This window comes from Antechinus flavipes, chromosome 5 (genome assembly GCF_016432865.1).
Source record: "Antechinus flavipes isolate AdamAnt ecotype Samford, QLD, Australia chromosome 5, AdamAnt_v2, whole genome shotgun sequence".
NCBI classification, from domain to species: domain Eukaryota; kingdom Metazoa; phylum Chordata; class Mammalia; order Dasyuromorphia; family Dasyuridae; genus Antechinus; species Antechinus flavipes.
Window position 1 is genome coordinate 27,004,392 of NC_067402.1, and position 19,160 is coordinate 27,023,551.

A 19,160-nucleotide genomic window follows, 5' to 3' on the forward strand; every position below is an offset into this window, starting at 1 on the left:
GAGATTGAATGTAAATCAACACATTTGTTCACTTCTTTTTTCTGTTTCCCCCCCCACCTCTCTCATGGTTTTTTCCTTTTCTGCTTTTTTCTCTCCCAACATGATTCATAAAGCAATGTGTATTAAAATAAATAAAAAACAATCTGCTCTTAGTTAAACTAGGCTAACGGACACTCACTTTGTGCCAGGCTCACATTAAAGATCTTTCCTGATTAACTGTACCTGAGGGAACATATTCTCTGCCTGTAGAGAGGATTCTAGCTTTCCAGAACTCATGATCATCTCCAAACAATGACAAGGCACTAACTGCAATAACAAAGCAATTTTTTTTTAGAGTTGGTGATTATTATTATTATGAAAATATAAGCTATGATAATATTAAAAGCATAACAAAAATTAAATATTGGACATCAAAGTGCTACAAAAACAAAAGTCAGTAAAGATTTTTTTTTTAAAGAATAGTGAACAGGAGGAATTCTAAGGAAAATAGGAAGTTTCATGATGTGATAAAGAGTAAAATCAGTAGAACTAAGACCACCCCACTAAGGAAAATTAAAGGAACTCTAGAATCCTAATGACTCCATCTTTAAAAAAGATGATAGAGCCCCTCCCTCTTTTCAACAGAGAAGTGAGAGAGATTACAGGTTTGAAAGGTTGCCTCTCCTGTCAGAATCCCGTTATGGCTGGCTGGTTTTGCTTAAGTGTTTTTCTTTGTTAGAAGGGAGGGATCATTTGGTGTGGGAAAGGGGATATATCTAGAAATGACTGTGATAAAAATCTGTTGTGATCTATAAAACTGAAGCCCTAGTGAGTGATCACAGAGTTCCGAAATCTCACCCCACTCCCCAATATAGTAATTATTATTGCCCATTTGAGAAATGATGGCATAGATCAATAAATAGCTGGTGAGCATGGCTGAAGAGTAGCAGAAGAAATTGGCACCGATAATGTGGGCTCATGTCTGAACATAAAGAAATAATTCCTTCCTGGTGATCCACCCCGCTCTGTACAGCTTCCCATCCCTCGACTGGGATATATTACACTTAGAAAGGATCTCTGCCATTTTTTTTTTTGCCACACTCTAAAAATAACATTGTGATTCAATATGTTTCTATTTCTTCCAGCTGAGATCTCTCTCAATTCCCTGCCTAGCCATCTCCACATGTTTAAATCTAATTATTCTTAAAGCCCTGAACTAATGGCACTTCTTCCATGATGTCTTCCCTGCTCTTCTCATGCAAAGCCAGAAGGGATTTCTCCTTCTCTAGTCCCCCCCAAAGATTCAACTTGAATCTCTCGTACAACCTTTATCCCATTCTGCCTTTCAGCATTGTCCTTCCTGTATCGGCTCCACATTTCCTACTAGATCGTAAGCTCCCTGAAGGCAGGAACAATGTCTGATCCCTCTCTGTCAACTTTTCAGCACACAGTAGGTATCTAGTATATGTGTCTTGAATTGACTGGAGCCTTTCTTCCCACTCCGAGGCACTTAAAGTATCACTGCCACAGTAACCAAAGGGGTGCGGTAGGGTCCTTCGGACTCCATCTTCCAGTTTTCTTGCAAATTCAAATTGGGTCATCTCATCTCCACTTTTCTATGATTTCCTCTGATAAGCAGGGCCCCAGTGAACAATTAAAGCTTTCAATAAATAACCTGTAAGCACATTCATTTGATTTACTGTTATTTGATACAGCAGTTAGTTTCAATGGGGCAGTTAATATTGATTACATAAAGTACTACAGACAAACACGAAACAGTTCCAGAACTCCATGGGTTATTACTCTTTATCTGCCAGTCATCTGGGTTACTTGTAATGGTGGTGAAATTTAAAATCAATAATAACAATTAGTGTTCCGTACACCATGAGGGGTGAATCATGTGAATTATGTTTTCTTGTAAAATCAAAGATAAAGAGGCCCATAAATGGAAGAAAAGGGTGCTTCTGAATTTTCCCATTCCCCCCTGGCAAAGCTGTTTCTTTAGAAACCTTTAAAAAAAAAGCAGAAGGGAGACAGAAAAAGGACAGAAGAAGCTGCTATAATAGTAAAACAGGTGTGGAAATCCAGCTGGTTTTCATGAGGGAACAGGGAAGACACCTACAAAGACTCCAAGTGATCTAAACATGTGTTCACAAACTTATTAAAATTAACGGCACTGGCAATTGACTTTGTGGGAAATAGACTTCAAGCCACCTTTTTTTTTAGGCTTCAAATTCTTATGCATTACTTGTGACTGTAATGAATTGGAAACGGCGGTTTTTCAGCTCGATGGCACCACTACCGTAATGTCTAGATAATTAAAATGCAAAGCAATAAGAGAAATGTTTCATCATTAAACTGTAACCAGCGCTCTCTGTGAAATCAGCCATTCCGAAGACTTGTTTTTCATCAATTATTTGTTATTTATCTGATGTAAATATAAGGAGGACTAATTAAAATGTATGGCTTCTTCGGCAGCTTCTTGTCATTAAAGCCAATGAAGGCATTCTGAAGACCATAATGAAATAATTATGTTTGCCTTTAAGAATTCTCTTCCATAACACATGGCGGGACTGCACTAAATTAAAACATCAGGAACAAAATTTCACTTGCATCTACTTCCATTTTGGTTAATTACGCCCCCAAGCTTTCCAATAGACCAGGCCCTAAAAATCTTTTGAACCGATCTCCACCACAGCAGCCTTTTATAATTATGGTCTTTGATGATGAGACAAAGGTACTGTAGCCTGAAAGCTTTAATATTTCTGGAAGGTTTTTTCCCTTTTTATTCTTAACAGCACCAAGTCCCTGTTTACTGTTGAAAGCTCAGTAAATTGGGATAGATGGAGTCGAAATTTTCATTTCTACTCAGCTGACATAATCATCTAATCTAAATAGGTCTTATCTACATCATTTTCACCAAAGTGATTTCATAGATTATATTTCTGATTGGATAAAATTTGACTCTGCAGAGAGCAAGAGTAAAGTCGACAATAGACATCCAAGTAGATCTGAGGAATATTAGAAAAATAATTCCCGTCCTGACACCTAAAGGGAAAAAAGGAAATGTCTTTGGCCTTGACAATATAGCTTTCTAATCTATGTGATGTGTAGGATTTCTATGGATTCCCTGCCTCCCCATCCCCATCGTGCATCATGCTCCCCGTGAGGGGACCTTCAGGGGACAAGGAATCCGGTACACGAGAGCCATGGCTCAGAAAGGACGGACTGGGCAAGGGCGGCGGGTAGAGGCTCTAATACTCGTGAATAGGGCGAAGAAAAGCTTTGAAGTTGCTACCGGGGAGCCAGAAGAGGAGAACTGTGTCCATATAAAATCAAACAGGGATTTAAGAATTGTTTTACTTTCCCCACTCCACGTTTAGGTCCACATAGAAAATATATAGTAAATACCGGGATGTCTTGTCAGAAATCCCCTGGAAGTGGATGACAGCCGAGGACTAGGAAATGAACAAGATGCTTGTTATTATGATTTCTGAATTTACTGTGATTCAGCTCACTCTCCTCCTCCTCCTCTTCCTCCCCCAACCCCTAAGTGCTATTGGACAAATCCTCTTGAAATGATGATGTATCCCACCTGCCACTAAATGCACTTGAATTTATTTTCTCTAGACCATCTCCCCATCAGCCTCTCTAGAAACCATATCCCCAGCAAGAAAAAACATTCAAGTAAAAGTCACTAATATCTGGAAAGACACTGACACTTCTTATCCAGACAGGGCAAAGCAGTCTATTCTTTCTGGATAATGCTTTTGCGGCATCCCACCCACCATCCACGGCCACAGAATTCTGCAAAGCCACGGCCTGGCCGAGCTCTGGATCCTGGCTCGTTAACAGCTACAGACAAAGATTGTATCTGCTCCCTGCTCCCGGCCTTCCTCTTCTCAAGCAGGAGGGAATTTGGCAACTTTGTTTTCCAGTCCTTAATAAAGGAGTCACACACACACACACACACACACACACACACACACACACACACACACACACACACACTTTCTCTCTCTCTCTCTCTTTCTCTCTCTCTCTCTCTCTCTCTCTTCTCTCTCTCTCTCACACACACACACACACACACACACACACGCACACTCACACACCAGTTTATGCTTTTAGAGATAAGATAATGATGCCCCAGGAATGAGGCCAGAATGCAGAGGAATATCTTGATTGATACAGCATATTATTAGACCCTGCAGATGGCACATGGTATCTCATCTGCTCTTTGATAAGTTAGTTTGGTGGAAATTACCTACACATCACTATAGTAAGAAGACGTTGATTAACCTGTAATCCTCAATTAACCTTTTTTTTCCTCCTCCTAAACCTTCTCCTTTTAAGAAAAGAGATAAATAACAACAATGCAAACATTTTGTATCCGATTTTCTTTTTTCCTTCTTTTCCTTCCTCCTTCTTTCCTTTCTTTCTTTCTTCCCTTCTTTTCTTTTTTTTTAACTTCTTTCTTCTTTCCTTCCTTCCTTTTTTCCCTTCTCTCTCTGTATCTCTGTCTCTCCTTAAAGCAGATTATTTAAATGCCAAGTCCTTGGAGTTGGGAGTCATGGGGTCTTTGTTGGAATTTCCAGCTCTTACTCCCTCATATTACCCTGGTAAATCACTCCACTTCCCTGAGTCTCAGTTTCTTCATCTATAAAGTTAAGCCCTGTGCTCCCACAACTTCTCATGGAGAGTCAGCAAATACAGATGATAACCTCTTATACCAACTATGGGCTATTAGGCAGAGAGGAAATGTCATACAGTAGGCAGAGGCCTGCACTGGGCCTTCTTTCAATTCCATCACAAACCCTTACTGCTTGTGTGATGATGGCTACTTCATTTAACCTTCTGAACCTCAGTCTCTTCACCTATAAAATGGGAATAACAACATCTCCCTTCGGGCTGTTGTGATGCTCAAATAAGAGAATATATAAAACATACTTGCAAACTTTATAGTGATAAGCTAAAGGTGAGCTAATATGACTCTATAAGAATTTATTTTTGAAAGGAAGACTTAAGTGGAAAAACACTCACATTTGGAAAAAAAAAAAGGTAAAATTATACTCAAATATCTCACACACTGAATTGGAAAAATGAACCGACAAATTAAGAATTCTTCTCACCAAGAGTCACTTCAAAAGGGTTTTCTGATTAGCCCACATCCAGTTAACCAGAATGTTCAATCACCCGGAAAATCCATTCTATAAGCATCTCAGCTAACTGAGTCTAGTCTAATGAATTTATAGTAAAACATTTAAAGTATAATACTTAATCATCAGTATTATACTGATTGTATTAGAGTGAATTAGCACGAACATAAAATTCATCAAGAAACCCTCCAGAAACACACACACACACACACACACACACACACACACATACACACACACTCTGTCATGAGATGAAGAAGGTTTTAATAAACTTGAATCAGTCTCCATTTTGAAACTAGGTATTATAGATTTTTTTTAGCAAATTCAACTTGCTTGAAAATAACAGCAATTTCCCAATTAGGAATTTAGATTCTCTATCCAAAATTTCATTTTTCCTTCCTTCATTTCTGCTGAATTTAAACCTGATTAAAAAAAAAAAAAACAAATTCCAGGAGATCAGGCAGGAATGCTGTATTAGACATCTGTGCTGTGGGCTCTTCCCAGAGGGCCTTGGATCCAGTGTGCATTCTTTAAATGCTGAAGGGAGACGGGAATGGGAAAATGGATAGTGAAGAAAGGATCATGGATCCAGAACTGTAAGGGACAATTAGAAATCAGAGATTATTGTTTGGGAGCTGGAGACCACTTATTTTCAAGATCAGATGGCAAATTTATAACATCACAGATCTGGAATCTGAAAAGGACCTTACAGGCCATTTAGTCCATATTTCTCCCTTTTTTTTTTTTTTTTTTTTTTAATATATAAAGAAACCTTGACTCAGAGAGGTTGACTGAATCCCTCATGGTCACACAGTAAGCACCAGGGGCACACCATCAGGTCTAGCAGGCTTCCTTTTCCAGATGAAGAACCTAAAACCCAGACTTCTCTTGCCCAAGGTCATATAGATAATAAATAGCAGAATCAGAATTTGAACTCAGGTCCCATCTCCAAATCCCATAGTATTTCAACTTTATCATTCTCTTTCAACTGCACAGGAAAGAAAGACAAATGAAGAAAGAAGGGCAATACGCCGTTATTTCTCTTTCCTCAATATCCCAAGGAATTTAGGGTTAGGCAGTTTATCAAAAGTCTCCTATCATTATTAACAGGCCAGGAGGCCTATGTATAGGCCTATCCTATATAACAAAGCTGGTTCTGCAAGCATCAGATCTTGGAGTTCTAAATTAGCCTAGGAGTCCTATACCAAGGGGAAATCTGAATCTCATTGGAAATCTTCATTTCTCCTATTTTTTATTCCCTAAAGAATCCTACATTTTTATCTGCTTCATGCAAAACAATAAAGTTAGGAATGATTTTTCTACTCAAACTCCAGATCGATAAAACCTGTCAACTGATCAATTTACGCAACTGTTTGCTTTACTAAAACCTTTTTTTTTTTTTTTAATCCCCAATAGGAAAGGAAAACTTCACTACTTTACATAGCTCGACTTCTCTCTTTAAACACTCCCTTGCCTGGGCTGTCTTTCAGGTTTCAGCTAAAGTCCCTTTTCATCATCTCCTATTTCTGATGGTATGAGTTACTACACTCATGTTGCTGAGAAGCAGAAAATTATATCCCACTTTAAAATAACAGTGAGGCCTTTTCTAAGAAGCGTTCTATTCAAAAATGCAGTTAGGAGGGGAAACTAGCTGTCAGTCTGGGCACTGTCCAATTTGGGCGCTTTGACCCCTTTTTTTCTATCTCCTAGTGACAAGGTTTAGATATTTTTAATCCTTAGAATTTAGGTCACAATTATAAGAGGAAAGGTCTTTTCTCATTCTATGACTCACCCCTAGTATGTCTTAAATAGCCTTTCTCTTTAAATTGGAAAATGATCATGTTTAGCCAAAAAAAAAAAAAAAAAACTATTAGTGCTTTTTACCAGGTTAAAAAAATAATCCTAATATTTGATGGTTGTGAAAGTTACAAGGAAACGTCCCAAGAAGTTGGGATTCCACTGAAACTAACCGGAGTGAAATCTACACGGATATTGAACAATAGAATTAAGGTAATAAACATCTGGGGCCGTCAGACCCCTTCCCACCGGACAAGGGGAGAGAAATCTAGCACCTTTACCCTGGGGCAGGATGGTATCACCGTTCCAGGGCTTTTTAGAAGGCAAGGGCTGCCGGGAGCTTGCTTTTCCTCAGTATCCACCCAAACCGGACTCTGCATTTTTCCACGGGGGCAATTCAGAGGCCTGAGCCAACAGCTGTCCCGAATATCATTTTTCTGCCTGAACCAAAATAAAGGAGGAGAGGGTGGGGGAAGGAGGGAAGGAAACATCTAACCAAGTTAACTTCTGGTCTGGACTAACCTTGGAAGTTTTACTTGAGAAAGAAAAAAAAAAAAAATCCAGCACCCTACAAAGGAATCTCCGGAGTCTGAGCCTCAGATTGCTTTTAGAATTTTAGCCTTGTTGTCCCCAGAATTTACAAGAGCAAAAACTCCACTCCGCATTTCCCTTGTCGGGAAAAAAACCAAACTTCATTTTTTAAAAATATATTTCTAAATGATCTGGGCATTCGGAAAACAAAAGGCAAAAGGAAGGGGGAAGAGATTGCAGTGATTCAGCCAAGCTCCCTTCAGACTGACATGCTATTTTGCTAAGCCTTGCGATCAGAGGATTGGTACTGGGGTTACAAATGGGACCAGGGCACACTCACTAGAACACTATCTTCAACCTTTTTTAAGGCTCTCACTGCCCTATCAACTTTGTAAACAGTTAAGACGGAGCGTTGGGACGATAAGAAAATGTGTAGAGCTCAGCTAATATTTTCGAGATTCTTTAGTTTCCCTTCAGGTTAAGTTGGGACTCAAGCGGGGAGGCTCCACATCCCAGAGACTGATCTGATGGCTTGCAAAAAAAAAAAAAAAGGGGGGGGGGGGGAGGACAAGCTGAAATTCCTGAGATCCCTTTGTCCAATTTCTTTATTTACTCTTCCTAATGCAAGCGTCTTTGATTAGCTGAACTTTGCAGTAATCAACACTCCCTTCTTATCTGCTGGCCCTAGGCGAATGACACATTTACCAATAGCTCTCCCCAGATAAGGCAAATCCTATGTTTAACTTGGGCTAGAGCAAACAAAGCATTTTTCCCTCCTCTTACAACTTAATAGGCATGTTTGGGGTCAATTACAAAACAGGAAAAACTCTGTAAAACCTTTATTGGGTCTCCTAACTTCCAGAGGCTGTCTTCTGTGCAGATTTATCCCCTTTCTGCAAATTCCCCAGCAGAGAAATTGTTTGCATCGGGCCAGTCTTATAAATTAAAAAAAAAAAAAAGTTTCCAGGATTCCCAGGGCGGGCTCCTGGAATTGTTAACCCGGTCTTCGTTGCCAATGAGAGACCAATTCTAAGATGGGGAGTTGGGAGGTGGGGGGGAGTTGGGAGTGGAGGGGGGAGCGGGAAGAGAGCAGGGCTTAGAAAGCCACCTCCCAAACCTCCCAGTTCCCAGGGAGAGAGAATGCCCATCACAAAAGAAGATGCATTTCAGAAGTAGCTCCAGGAGGACAATCCAGCCTTGCAAAGGCTGCGGGTGGCAAAGCCTTCTTCCCAGGGCCGGGGGGGAGTGGGGGGTGGGGGTGGGAAAGGAGGAGGAGGGAAGAATACGAAAGAGCCGAGTTGCGGGCACTCAGCGGTGGCAGATCTTTACCGGTCCCATAGAAGTGATTCCCCGGGGCCAGATCCCCACCTGATCACCGAGGCCAGAAAAGTTTGGGAGCAAGTTTAAACCTCGGGTATTTTTCTCCCAGCCACCCGAGGGCCAACTACACGTTCTCTCAGCTAAACTGACTCCCTTGGAAAATGCAGCTCGGAAACGTGGAGCTGGAGCTGCAGGCTAAGGTTCCAAACGAATGTCAAGCAAAGGGCTAAAAACAGCCCGTGATAGATAGCTGGGTCGTTGATCTAAATCAGTGTCAGGGCGGTGAAGCATCCTGCGGGCTCCCCGTGGCAGGGGCTCGGAGGTGGGAGATCCCCGTCCTCCCGGTCATTTCTCAAGCTCCAGGCCGGGCTGTTCCGCCCGCTACTGAGAGTCTCAGCCCAGCCAGCGTCAGGATCAGATAACCAAATAGTCAATACATGCATCCCCCCCCCCCCCCCCCAATCCCTTAACTTAGCTACCAGGCACAAGAGTTTCCTCCCCCTCCTTTCCATCCCCCCTTGCCTGAAGCTCCAGATATGGAAATAATTGATGGCCTAACACAAGGGGTGTTCGTGGCCGGGAGTCTTCTAGCAAAACAGCGACTTCTTAGAGCAACAAAGTCAGCCAGAAAGTTGGCAGCGAGGTCAGGGCTAAGAAATATTGCCTTTTCCAAGCAAAGGCAAACAGGAGAGGGGGATCTGGCTCGGGGAGCTCGCTTTCCATGAACTCCCAGAGCAGATCCAGCCCCTGGCCAGGGAGAGGGACAAACGCTATCTGGATTGCTCTGCACTCTCTTGGGTCATCCCCAAGGCTGGAGAACTTAGCGCTCCGGCTGTCTGTCTGTCTGTCTGTCTCTCCATCCGCTTCTGAGTTCAGAAGTGCAAAGAGAAAACATGTCCAACTCCCATCTGTAACTTTTTTCCTCCCCTGTCTCTGCAGAGATCCGCGACTCTCTTCCCCCCAGCGATGTTTGGATGGGGACGCAGGACGTGGAGGGGACTAAAAGCACTGTTCAGGATCTTTGGTGCCGAGGACAGCTCGCTCCTCCAGCCGGGATTAAATAAGCCAGCCCTTTGTCCTAGCAATTCCATCTTTATTGCATGCAAGGAGGAACGGGGGCCGGGTGGTGGGGCCGCTTCCACGCGCGCGCGCACGCACACACACCTGGAGGACACAGACACGCACACACACACACACACACACACAGAAAAGCATGGGACCTACATTGAGCAGTGTGCCGGCGCTGCCACTCTGATTGTGTCAATCCACTGAAGCATGCTTTGAGGGCTTTCTCCTGGAGCATGCAAGAAGACGGGCTCGCAGTATAGAAGTCCAGGATTTGCCCAGGGCTCACTGCGAGAACATCCATACAGTCAAACATGGTCTCTCCCCTCTCTCTACTGAATGTCTGCAAAAGTGCTTTCTCCTCTAGGGGTGGAGAGGCAGGAGGCACGGGAGAAGTCCACCCAACTCCATCCAACTCTGCCCCTTTCTTGGCACGCTGGGCTGCTGGTCTTTTTCCCAGACCCGAATCATGAATTATGACAGACAACACCGCTAAAAGCCTGTAATTGATCCGAATGGTCATTTACCATTTTCCAGGCTGCTCAGCCAATCCAGCGGGGCGGGGGGGATCGGGGCCAATGCCAAGGGCCGGGGCCGGGGAAACGCCCCCAGAAACCCCCCCGGATCCACGCGGAGTCCCCAGCGGAGGCTGCCTTCGGCGCTCTGGGCCAGGCGGTCCCGGTCCCCGGAGTCCCGGTCGTCCAGCGCCTCGGAAGGGGAAACCTCGGGTCCCCCCCTTCTGCAAAGAATAGATCCTTCTGCTTCTGAACAGCTCACTTCCTACTCCTTGTGTCACCCAGAATGAAAGATTGGATTGCCTAATATATGCGAGTGAACTTTCTATGAACCCTTCCCAGGCTGCTAACCTTCAAATGACCCAACTAGTCTGACATCACCAACTCCCAGGATTCTCACACAGCTTAAAATCGCCCTGCAGCCTTGCAAAAGCAGCCAGCCGGGCTGCAGGCAGCCACGGGCGGGATCTGGGGCTCCTGCCCACCCCTCACCTCCAAAAACAATGCAGCGACTACTGGCCTCTCTCCACCCCCGGCCCCCTCCCGCCCCACAAGCTTGCTTTTTTTTTTTTTTTTTTAATGGAAAGGGAAAACGCAGAAAAGGCTGCCTCTGGCTAATGTTTGGGCAAAGCCGCCTCTCCCTTTTTATTTGATTTTTCTGTCTTTCAGATGTGTTTTTCCTCCCCTCTCTCTCCTCCCTCCCCCTCCCCCCTGCGTGCGCCCCTCTGTCAGTTACATTCCTTGCAACTTATGTTTTCCCCGAGAGGCCGCCGCAGTCCCCGAACAACTGTAAAACGGGGGCTCTCCACGCCATCTCCCCCTTCTTTGGGTCCTTCTGGGCATCTGACACCCCCTCCCTCCCGGGTCCCCCCGGGATGCCAAGGCACACTGTGCGCATGCATGCATTCATTCATTCACTCCGAGATGCCTCGCGGGCGGGGAGGCCGGGGATGCTGCAGATTTCTGACCCAGTTCGGAGGTCCGGAGAAGGGGAGGGAGCGCCCCGAAACAAGCACTTATTAAGCACCTCCCCAGTGCCGGACAGCGTGCGAAGCGCCGCGGGCGAAGAAGCCCGCACGGACTCCAGACCTCTCATTTGCATGAGAGGAAATAGAGACCGAGAGCACCGAGAGCTCTATTCGCCCCAAGTCTCGCTGCTCGTGACCGAAGCGGGATTTGAATCGGCCTCTTCTCCCTCCAATCCCAGCATTCTTTCCGCTACACCGTGCGCGCGGCTACAGCTCATTTTCTGGGCGACAGGAATCATTCGAGGTCGCGGTTTGGTGGCTTTGGCCCAGACGCTAATCGTTTATCTCGCATAAAGCACAATTCCGATTTCTTCATTTTATAGGGGAGGAAACTGAGGCTCAAACCGGTGAAATGGGCATGTGGTTAAATCTAGCAGGGCTGAAATTAGACCTACCCGGAGTGTCCGTTCCAAGGCTCCCCTCCAAAGCCACTCCATGACCCCGGGTCGTGCCCCAGGGGTGTTTGTTTCCACTAGCAAACCTTTATGACTAAGGATACAAATTAGACATTTGGGGGACTGGAGCTGAGTCTGAACTCTGGTTTGCAGGCATCTGTCTGGGTGGTGGTTGTTATTTTCTTTCTTTCTTTCTTTTTTTTTTAAAGGACTCTGCTGTGAAATACCGACCATGATCTCACTTGGAAAACGAAATAATCCGGGGCAGCTGGTGGTGCAGTGGGTAGAGCACCAGCCCTGAAATCAGGATACCCTGAGTTCAAATCTGCGCTCAGACACTTAACACTTCCCGGCTGTGTGATCCTGGGCAAGTCACTTAACCCCAATTGCTTCAGCAAAAAGGACCAAAAACCCCCAAAACTAAACAATGCGCCGAAACCCCCACAAATCCATAAGTAACTAAGTGAGAGGGGTGCAGCAATTTCCAAATTTCGCCGGCCACCCCACAAAGAAGGCTACCGAAAGACCTAATTCATCTGGTGGCCCGTTTCCTCTATTCGCCCTGCCACGGAGTGAAATATCCAGTAGATAAATTGAAAAGACAGCCTTTTCTCCCATTTTCCCGGCCTTTGGGGATGGGGTGAATCACTCAGCATTCTGGCAAATGGAGCTTTAAAAGTAAGTCTGGAGGAAAGGAAGGGGAAGATCACTGCACCCTAAGCAGCAAAACCCCAAGCAGGGATCGCTTCTCAGACTTGAGGGGAAGCCTCTCATGGCCTCTAGTTGTCCAAGGCCAGCTTCCTCCCTGTGCTCTTCATCCAGCCAGGATTTTGAGACTTGGAAGAAACTTCAAGGACGAGTTTCCTGACTGCCCCGGTAGCAAGAGGACAACGGCCAATAGCTAACTTTGTCTCATTAAGATAATTTAAAGGATACCAGGTGATGCCATTTCTAAGTTAGGACACAGAATCCATAATCTTGAATTCCCTTTTAACAGTCCCTTCCTCACCCCTGATCAAGTTCCCTGGAAATTTAAAATAATAGCCTCCAATGGGTTATTAGGCAGGTAGGTGTGTAAGGTACATAAGCAGCTAAAATGCAGTAGAAAGGACTTGAGAATAAAGTCTCCTCAAGAGAAGATTTCACAAAGAGAATGGTGGGAAGCTTCCTTTCCTGGAGGAAGAGGGGCACGGATTTCAAAATGGAGTACAAGCACTGGTTCTGCCTCCATCGCAGTAAGACATCCCCAAAGAGAGATCCCTAAGATTTTTTTTTAATCATAAAAATCTATAAGATCAAGTCAGATGATTGAGATCTGGAAAGGACAGGGGAGACTGTCTCAATGCAATCCTTTTATTCTATAAATAAAGAAATGGAGGCTTGAATATAAACAAAGACACAAGGCCATTAAGTGACAGAACCGATATAGCTTCTTTTCTTTTTCTTTTTTGTTTCGTTTTGTTTTGTTGTTCAGGTAATTGGGGTTATGTGACTTGACAAAGGTCACACACTGGTAAATGTTGAGTGTCTGAGTTTGGATTTGAATTTAAGTCTCCCTGAATCCGGGACTGGTGCTATATCCATTGCACCATCTAGCTGCCCCGAAGGTCTTACTTTTTGGAGAAGAGAACTGTGTCTTTATTCCCTAAAGTCATGGTGGCCAAAAAGATAGCAAGCATTCCCCCAATTGCTGATAAAGACCCTGCTTTATGATAAAAGGGGGAAAATAACCTCCCCCCAACAAAGGAGGTTTTATTGTATAAGAGAATGTCTGAAAACCTTTCTCCTGATCCCAACATCCCTGATTCTTTGGAGATTATCATCATTCATCCATCCATCCATCCACCCATTACTCATCTAGCCATCACTCCAAACTTAACTCTTCACTTTCCCTCTTCCCCCCCAAACCATATAGTGGCTAAGTCTAGTCAATTCTATCTCTACAATACTTCACAAATATCCCTTATTTCCACTCACATTTGGACCCTCATCCCTTCTCACCCAAAACACTGTTCTAGATTCCTACTCAATCTCCCTGGCTTCAGTTTCTAATTTACTCTCCATTCATGGCCAAATCGGGCAGCCTAAAGCCCAGATGTTATGGTGCCATTCTGCCTTCTTGAGAAGGGCTAATGGACAAGGGAAAACAGAGTTGTACATCTTTATTTTCACTAATTTTTAAAATTAAAATTAGCATTTAGTTATGAATATAGTTAACAAATCACAGTAGGATCAATAGTAAGGTAACTTTTTCAACAATAAGCATCACAAATATTTTATTTCTCTTCACAGTTGTTGCAGGTACCTCAAAATATGTATGCTTATCTCTATTTCAAAATTGTGATACTGGCAATATTTATTATACTGGCTGTTAGATTATACATGATTCCTACCTATAGACTGTATTTCAATATAATTAGGTTCTATACATTATAAGTCCCTTGAGGACAGGGAATGTCTTTCCCCCCCTCCTTATTTGTATCTCCAGGCACTTAGCGTAACACCTGGCACATGTAGGCACTGAAGCACAATTCCTGACACATCGTAGGCACTTAATAAATGTTTTTTATTAATTAATAATTAATTGCACTTATAATCCTATTTATTTTCTTCATTTTAAAACACATGAGGAGTTCATGATACAAAAGAGTTAAAAATCTCTATTCTAGACCGATTTCACATTACTGCCCCTCAAGCATTTAATGTTCTAGGCAAACTGGTCTCATTCCTGCCCTTCACACATGCTGTTCTTTATCTTTTATCCATGCTTTCACATAGGTTGTCTCCAATGACTAAAATGCCTTCCTTCTTCATCTCCATCTCTTGAAATCCTTAGTTCTTGAAGGCTTACTCCAAACATCCCATCTTCCAAAAGGCCCTTTTTTGATCTGTGTCGTCCCCTCCCCAAATTCTTTTGTGTCTGTGTGTCTGTGTGTGTGTGTGTGTGTGTTCATCATATATGTGTATATTTGTGTGTGTCTTCTCCCCTAGAAGAGTGTAAGCTCTTTGAGGGTAAGAAATATTTTGTTTGTTTTTATACAAAGATAGTGTCTGGCACAGTTCCCTTTCTCTTCACCCACCCTACTATAGGTGCTAAAACAAATGCTTGTTAAATTGAACTGAATTCTTGGAGTTTCTCCAAAATATAGAAGGCTCCATGGCCACTTTGGAAATGAAATGCCAGTAATTTGCACTTAAATACTTGTGAGTAGAATAAGATAGCTTTTCCTTAATGCATCCATATTAGCCAGTCAATTCATCATTTCCATGATGAATTAATTATGCTTATAACAACTGTTACTATTATTGATTAACTCAAGTATTAATTTATTAAAACAGTCCCATGATTTTGTCATATGCTATGTAGTTCTTTTGTGAGAAGGGATTTTCGATTTTCTATTCCCTCCCCCCAACCCCTTTCTCTTTCCCAAATTTATCCTCTTAAGCCAAATTAAGGGAGAGGTACCAGAATAAATCAGAATTGTCTAACGATTAACTGGAGATCATTTTAGGCTAAATATCTATGAGTGAAGAGCGACTAGCTGCCTTGTTCATTTGTCGAAGATGAAATAAAAACGCTCAGCCTACATTTTAAATACCCACTAAATTCTAGTGTTCAAATAAGAGAGAGGTCCATCCAAATCATCCCTTTGGGAAGTACTTGAAATAACATTCCCCGACCCCGACCGACTCATTTCTCCTTTTCCCCGTTTCGTGAATGGCTCGACAAACTTTATGACAAGAGTCTTCTTGACAACAAATACCAAAACCAAAGTTAGAGCCAGTGGGAGAAACCCATTCTGTTTCTGAGTTACAGTATTATTTGTCAGAGTGACATAGCACATTTGAAACCCATAATCATAAACCAAAAATTTATCGCCCGGGTTCGGGGCCTACATCTGTTTCTCTGGGTTTTGTACAGCCATTATCCACTGGACAGTCCGGAATGAAGGCTCATGAATCACGCTCGGTAAGCATGTTGGAACCGGAGAGCCGTGCCGAGACCTCGAGCTTTCGTGCCACACCAGCTTTACTGACGGCCTTGCTCGAGATCGGTCGAATGCCCTGTGATGTCTAAATAGAAGGGCTTTCCACAGGCTCAGACTTATCCGTCTCGGGCCTCTCGGACAAGGCACGCAAAAACGAAGGCCGCCCGTTGAAATAAAAGCGAGGGGAGGCTCCTAAAACCCCTCTGCTTCTTTACATGCGTTTTACTACTAATCTCCTCTAAATCCCTCTCGGTGCAGTTTTGACAGCGGAGTAAATGGTTAGTGGTGAGTGATGGGCATATTTAAGAAGGGAAAACAGAGAGAGCCTAGCGGTATTTCCCCTGAATCCCAGACACCGAGATTGCGGCTTCGACTCTGACAGGCCCAAATTCCTACGTGTCAGTTACTGGGAGAAAGACCAGTGATTAGCCAGGTACTCGTCTGCCCGGCCTTTGATTCCCAGCCCTTCATGAGGAACACCTGCTAATAAAGTCATGCTCACAACTTACCACCTGAGGGGCCTGATGTTCTCGACAGCTATGATCTCTGCGAGGTGAGTCATTAGGGGAGGCCGGTTGGCCAGCTTACATCCCCTCTCCATTTTGGGTTTCCACACTTTGTTCCTTCCTCAAGGCTTTCCTTTTATAAGCTTTTCCTCTCTTTGATAGAGGGAGATCATAGATTCAGAGAATGGAAAGGACCCCAGAGACCATCCAGCCCAACTTTGTTTTTATAGATGAGAAACTGGGCCCAGACACATGAAACACCTGCCCAGGTCAGTCAGGTCCCGAGCCAGCGAGCTACTAAACCTGCATCTTTCTGTCTCCAAATCACAACTGTCTTCTTTGAGATACCAATGATTCCCACTCTGGGGGGTTCACAATGCCCTTCTTTGTCAGGACCTCTATGTAAGGGTGAGGGTTCAATCCGAAGATGTTCCCACCTAGCCAAATGTAGTGTTTTCACTTTCAAATCAATTGTAAAATAATAATGGGGAAAGTGAGATTAATTCAGCAAATTAATGCATGATCCTGAAATAAATTAATAGGACACTTATCTTAAAAATAAATTAACAAGGCATTAATCTAGAAAACAAATTAATAGGCCATGAATCCAGAAAATAAATTAACAAGACATTGATCCAGAAAATAAATTAATCCAGAAATAAATTAGTGAGAAATTAATCCAGAAAATTGAGTAATTGAGAAAAAATTAATTTGGGGGATATCTGTCACCCTACTGGCTCATACATATACATTATTAGCAGTATGTAGCTTCTTCTTTTGACTACTTAGTCTTGCTGGTTAAGTGGAAAGGTGAGTTGTTAAGTTTTGGCCCTCATCCTCCAAATTTCAGCACACTGGGGCAGATCCCCAGTTGTCTCCCTCTGCTTGTGATTCTCTTCTTTGTTTGTTCCCTTCTTCTCCCTGATTCTCTCCAATGTAAAAACCAATCAAGTCATAAGTATTTTATTAAGTGCCTACTAAGTGTCGGGCACAATGCAAAAGGCCTAGTTTACAAAGACAAAGTCAAAAGAGCCATTTCCCTAGTGTTTACATTTTTACAGGGGAGACAACATATACATATAGAAATCTATAGGAAAGGATTTAAGCAAAGTAAGAAGAGATTAGTTTTGAGAGGTAGGAAACTAAGAGCCAGGGAAATGATATCTATGGAAATTCTATTTAAGAATTGCAAATAAGAACAGTGAAGGAGAGGCAGCATGACATGGGGGCATCTGGGCCAGGAAGAAATGAGTTGCAGTGTAGTGTTGTGTCTGGATAGGTTTGGTGCCCTCAGGCAAATCTCTAAACTTGCAGCTTGCACAACAGGGGATGACCTGCAGTGGAAGAGGGACTTTTCCCACCAGGAGTGCCCTATATCAGTGAAATCCCAGGTCTAGTCCACCTCCTCCTCTAAAAGGAGTGATCCTGGAAAGAATTCCTTTACACCAACTCAGAGATTTTTCAGTTACTTGCCTGGATCATTATAACTACATTATCTATCCTATTTTACATGGATAAATATTATAATGGGCTAAGCTATGTTAGTAGTCACTAGAAATATTGGTACTAGCCACGATTCCAGAGAACTCATGGGGAAATAAATTACCTCCCTCCTGATGGAGAAGTGATGGACCCAGAATGCATATTGAAACATAAGTTTTTTTTAGACACGGCCAACACGGGAATAAATTTTCTTGGTTACAGGTGATTGTAATGGATTTTGTTTTTCTTGTTTTCTTAATGAGGAGGAAGTGAAGGGAGAGGGAGAGAAGGCAGATTTTTGTGAAAAAAATTAAAAAGAAATACTGGCACCAAATGATGAAATAGAATTTCATTTTTAAGGAGAAACTGAGGCATCTCGAAAGGTCTTTCCTTGGCCATTCTGCAAATCAGGGACAAGCAAAAATATAACTGCGATTTCCATCTTAATTCATAGTTCAGTGCTTCATTTACGAGATTATGTGAACTAATAGTGGTTATTATGTGGCTTTAAAAGGTTATTTTAGTAATAAGAGAGGAAATGAAGAATTTAATAACATATTGCTCAATGACTCTAGGTAGCCTGTCTAGAAAATCTTTCATTAAAACACGTTAATACACTCTACAAAGGAAAAGCCATCATCCCTGGTTTACAATTCCCAAGCCAAGTGAGAAAGAGTCATAAGGCATTAAACAAAAATCAGTCCGGATGTCGCTGTGTCTGTATATCTGTTCCTTGAGCCTGCCCTGTGTTTTCCTACCTCTATGTTTGTCTCATTCTTGTAATGTCCACCTTCTTTCTCATTACCAAATGAACCCCATATAGCTTTTAAGCCTTAAATCAAAGGGCATCTCCTCCCGGGAACCTTCCCTTCTCTCTCCTCTCCTGTTGATAAAGGTTTTTTTCCCTTTCCAAAACTATTAACTCACCATATTTGTAGTCATACTTATTTATTTATTTATTTTGGGTGAATTGTAGAGCCAGATTGGAAGGGATTTAAAGGCCAGAGATCCAAAACCTTCATTCTAAAGATGATCAAGCTGAGATTGGAAGAGGTTAAATGACTTTCCCAAAATGAGAGCCTGAGGCTTCCTCATCCCAATCCATTCTTTACCATGCTATAACACTAGCCTGTAAATCCCATGAAATAACATAGATTTTGAGCTGACTCTGATCTAACTCCCCTATTCAACAGATGAGAAAACTGAGGTCTCTGAGATGAAGAAAAAGGCAGCAACGCCTTCCCTCCAAGGTCACACAGAACAGAGTTTGGACATAATCTTTAGCACCCTACTTTCACACTTAGGGAGGTGGGGTGGAGTTGAGGATCATACTCATTGGATCAGAGATTTTGAACTAGAAAGAACCTTGGACATCACCGGCTCCAATTTGCCCATTT

At 42.9% G+C, this 19,160-nt stretch overlaps 1 protein-coding gene across 4 annotated transcripts in view; it reads right to left on the minus strand.

The window, feature by feature from the left end:
• The window catches only part of RARB (retinoic acid receptor beta), a 708,755-nt gene that overhangs the window by 144,917 nt on the left and 544,678 nt on the right, over window positions 1–19,160 (minus strand). The window contains exon 1 of one of the 4 annotated variants that reach the window (XM_052001179.1): window positions 10,376–10,614. The exons of 2 other annotated variants lie outside the window; for them this stretch is intronic. Coding sequence is in view for 1 of the 2 variants with exons in the window: in XM_052001178.1 (XP_051857138.1) it covers window positions 10,008–10,164 (157 nt within the window). In the remaining variant the exon portion in view is untranslated. One more of the 4 variants, XM_052001178.1, reaches the window with a different exon arrangement.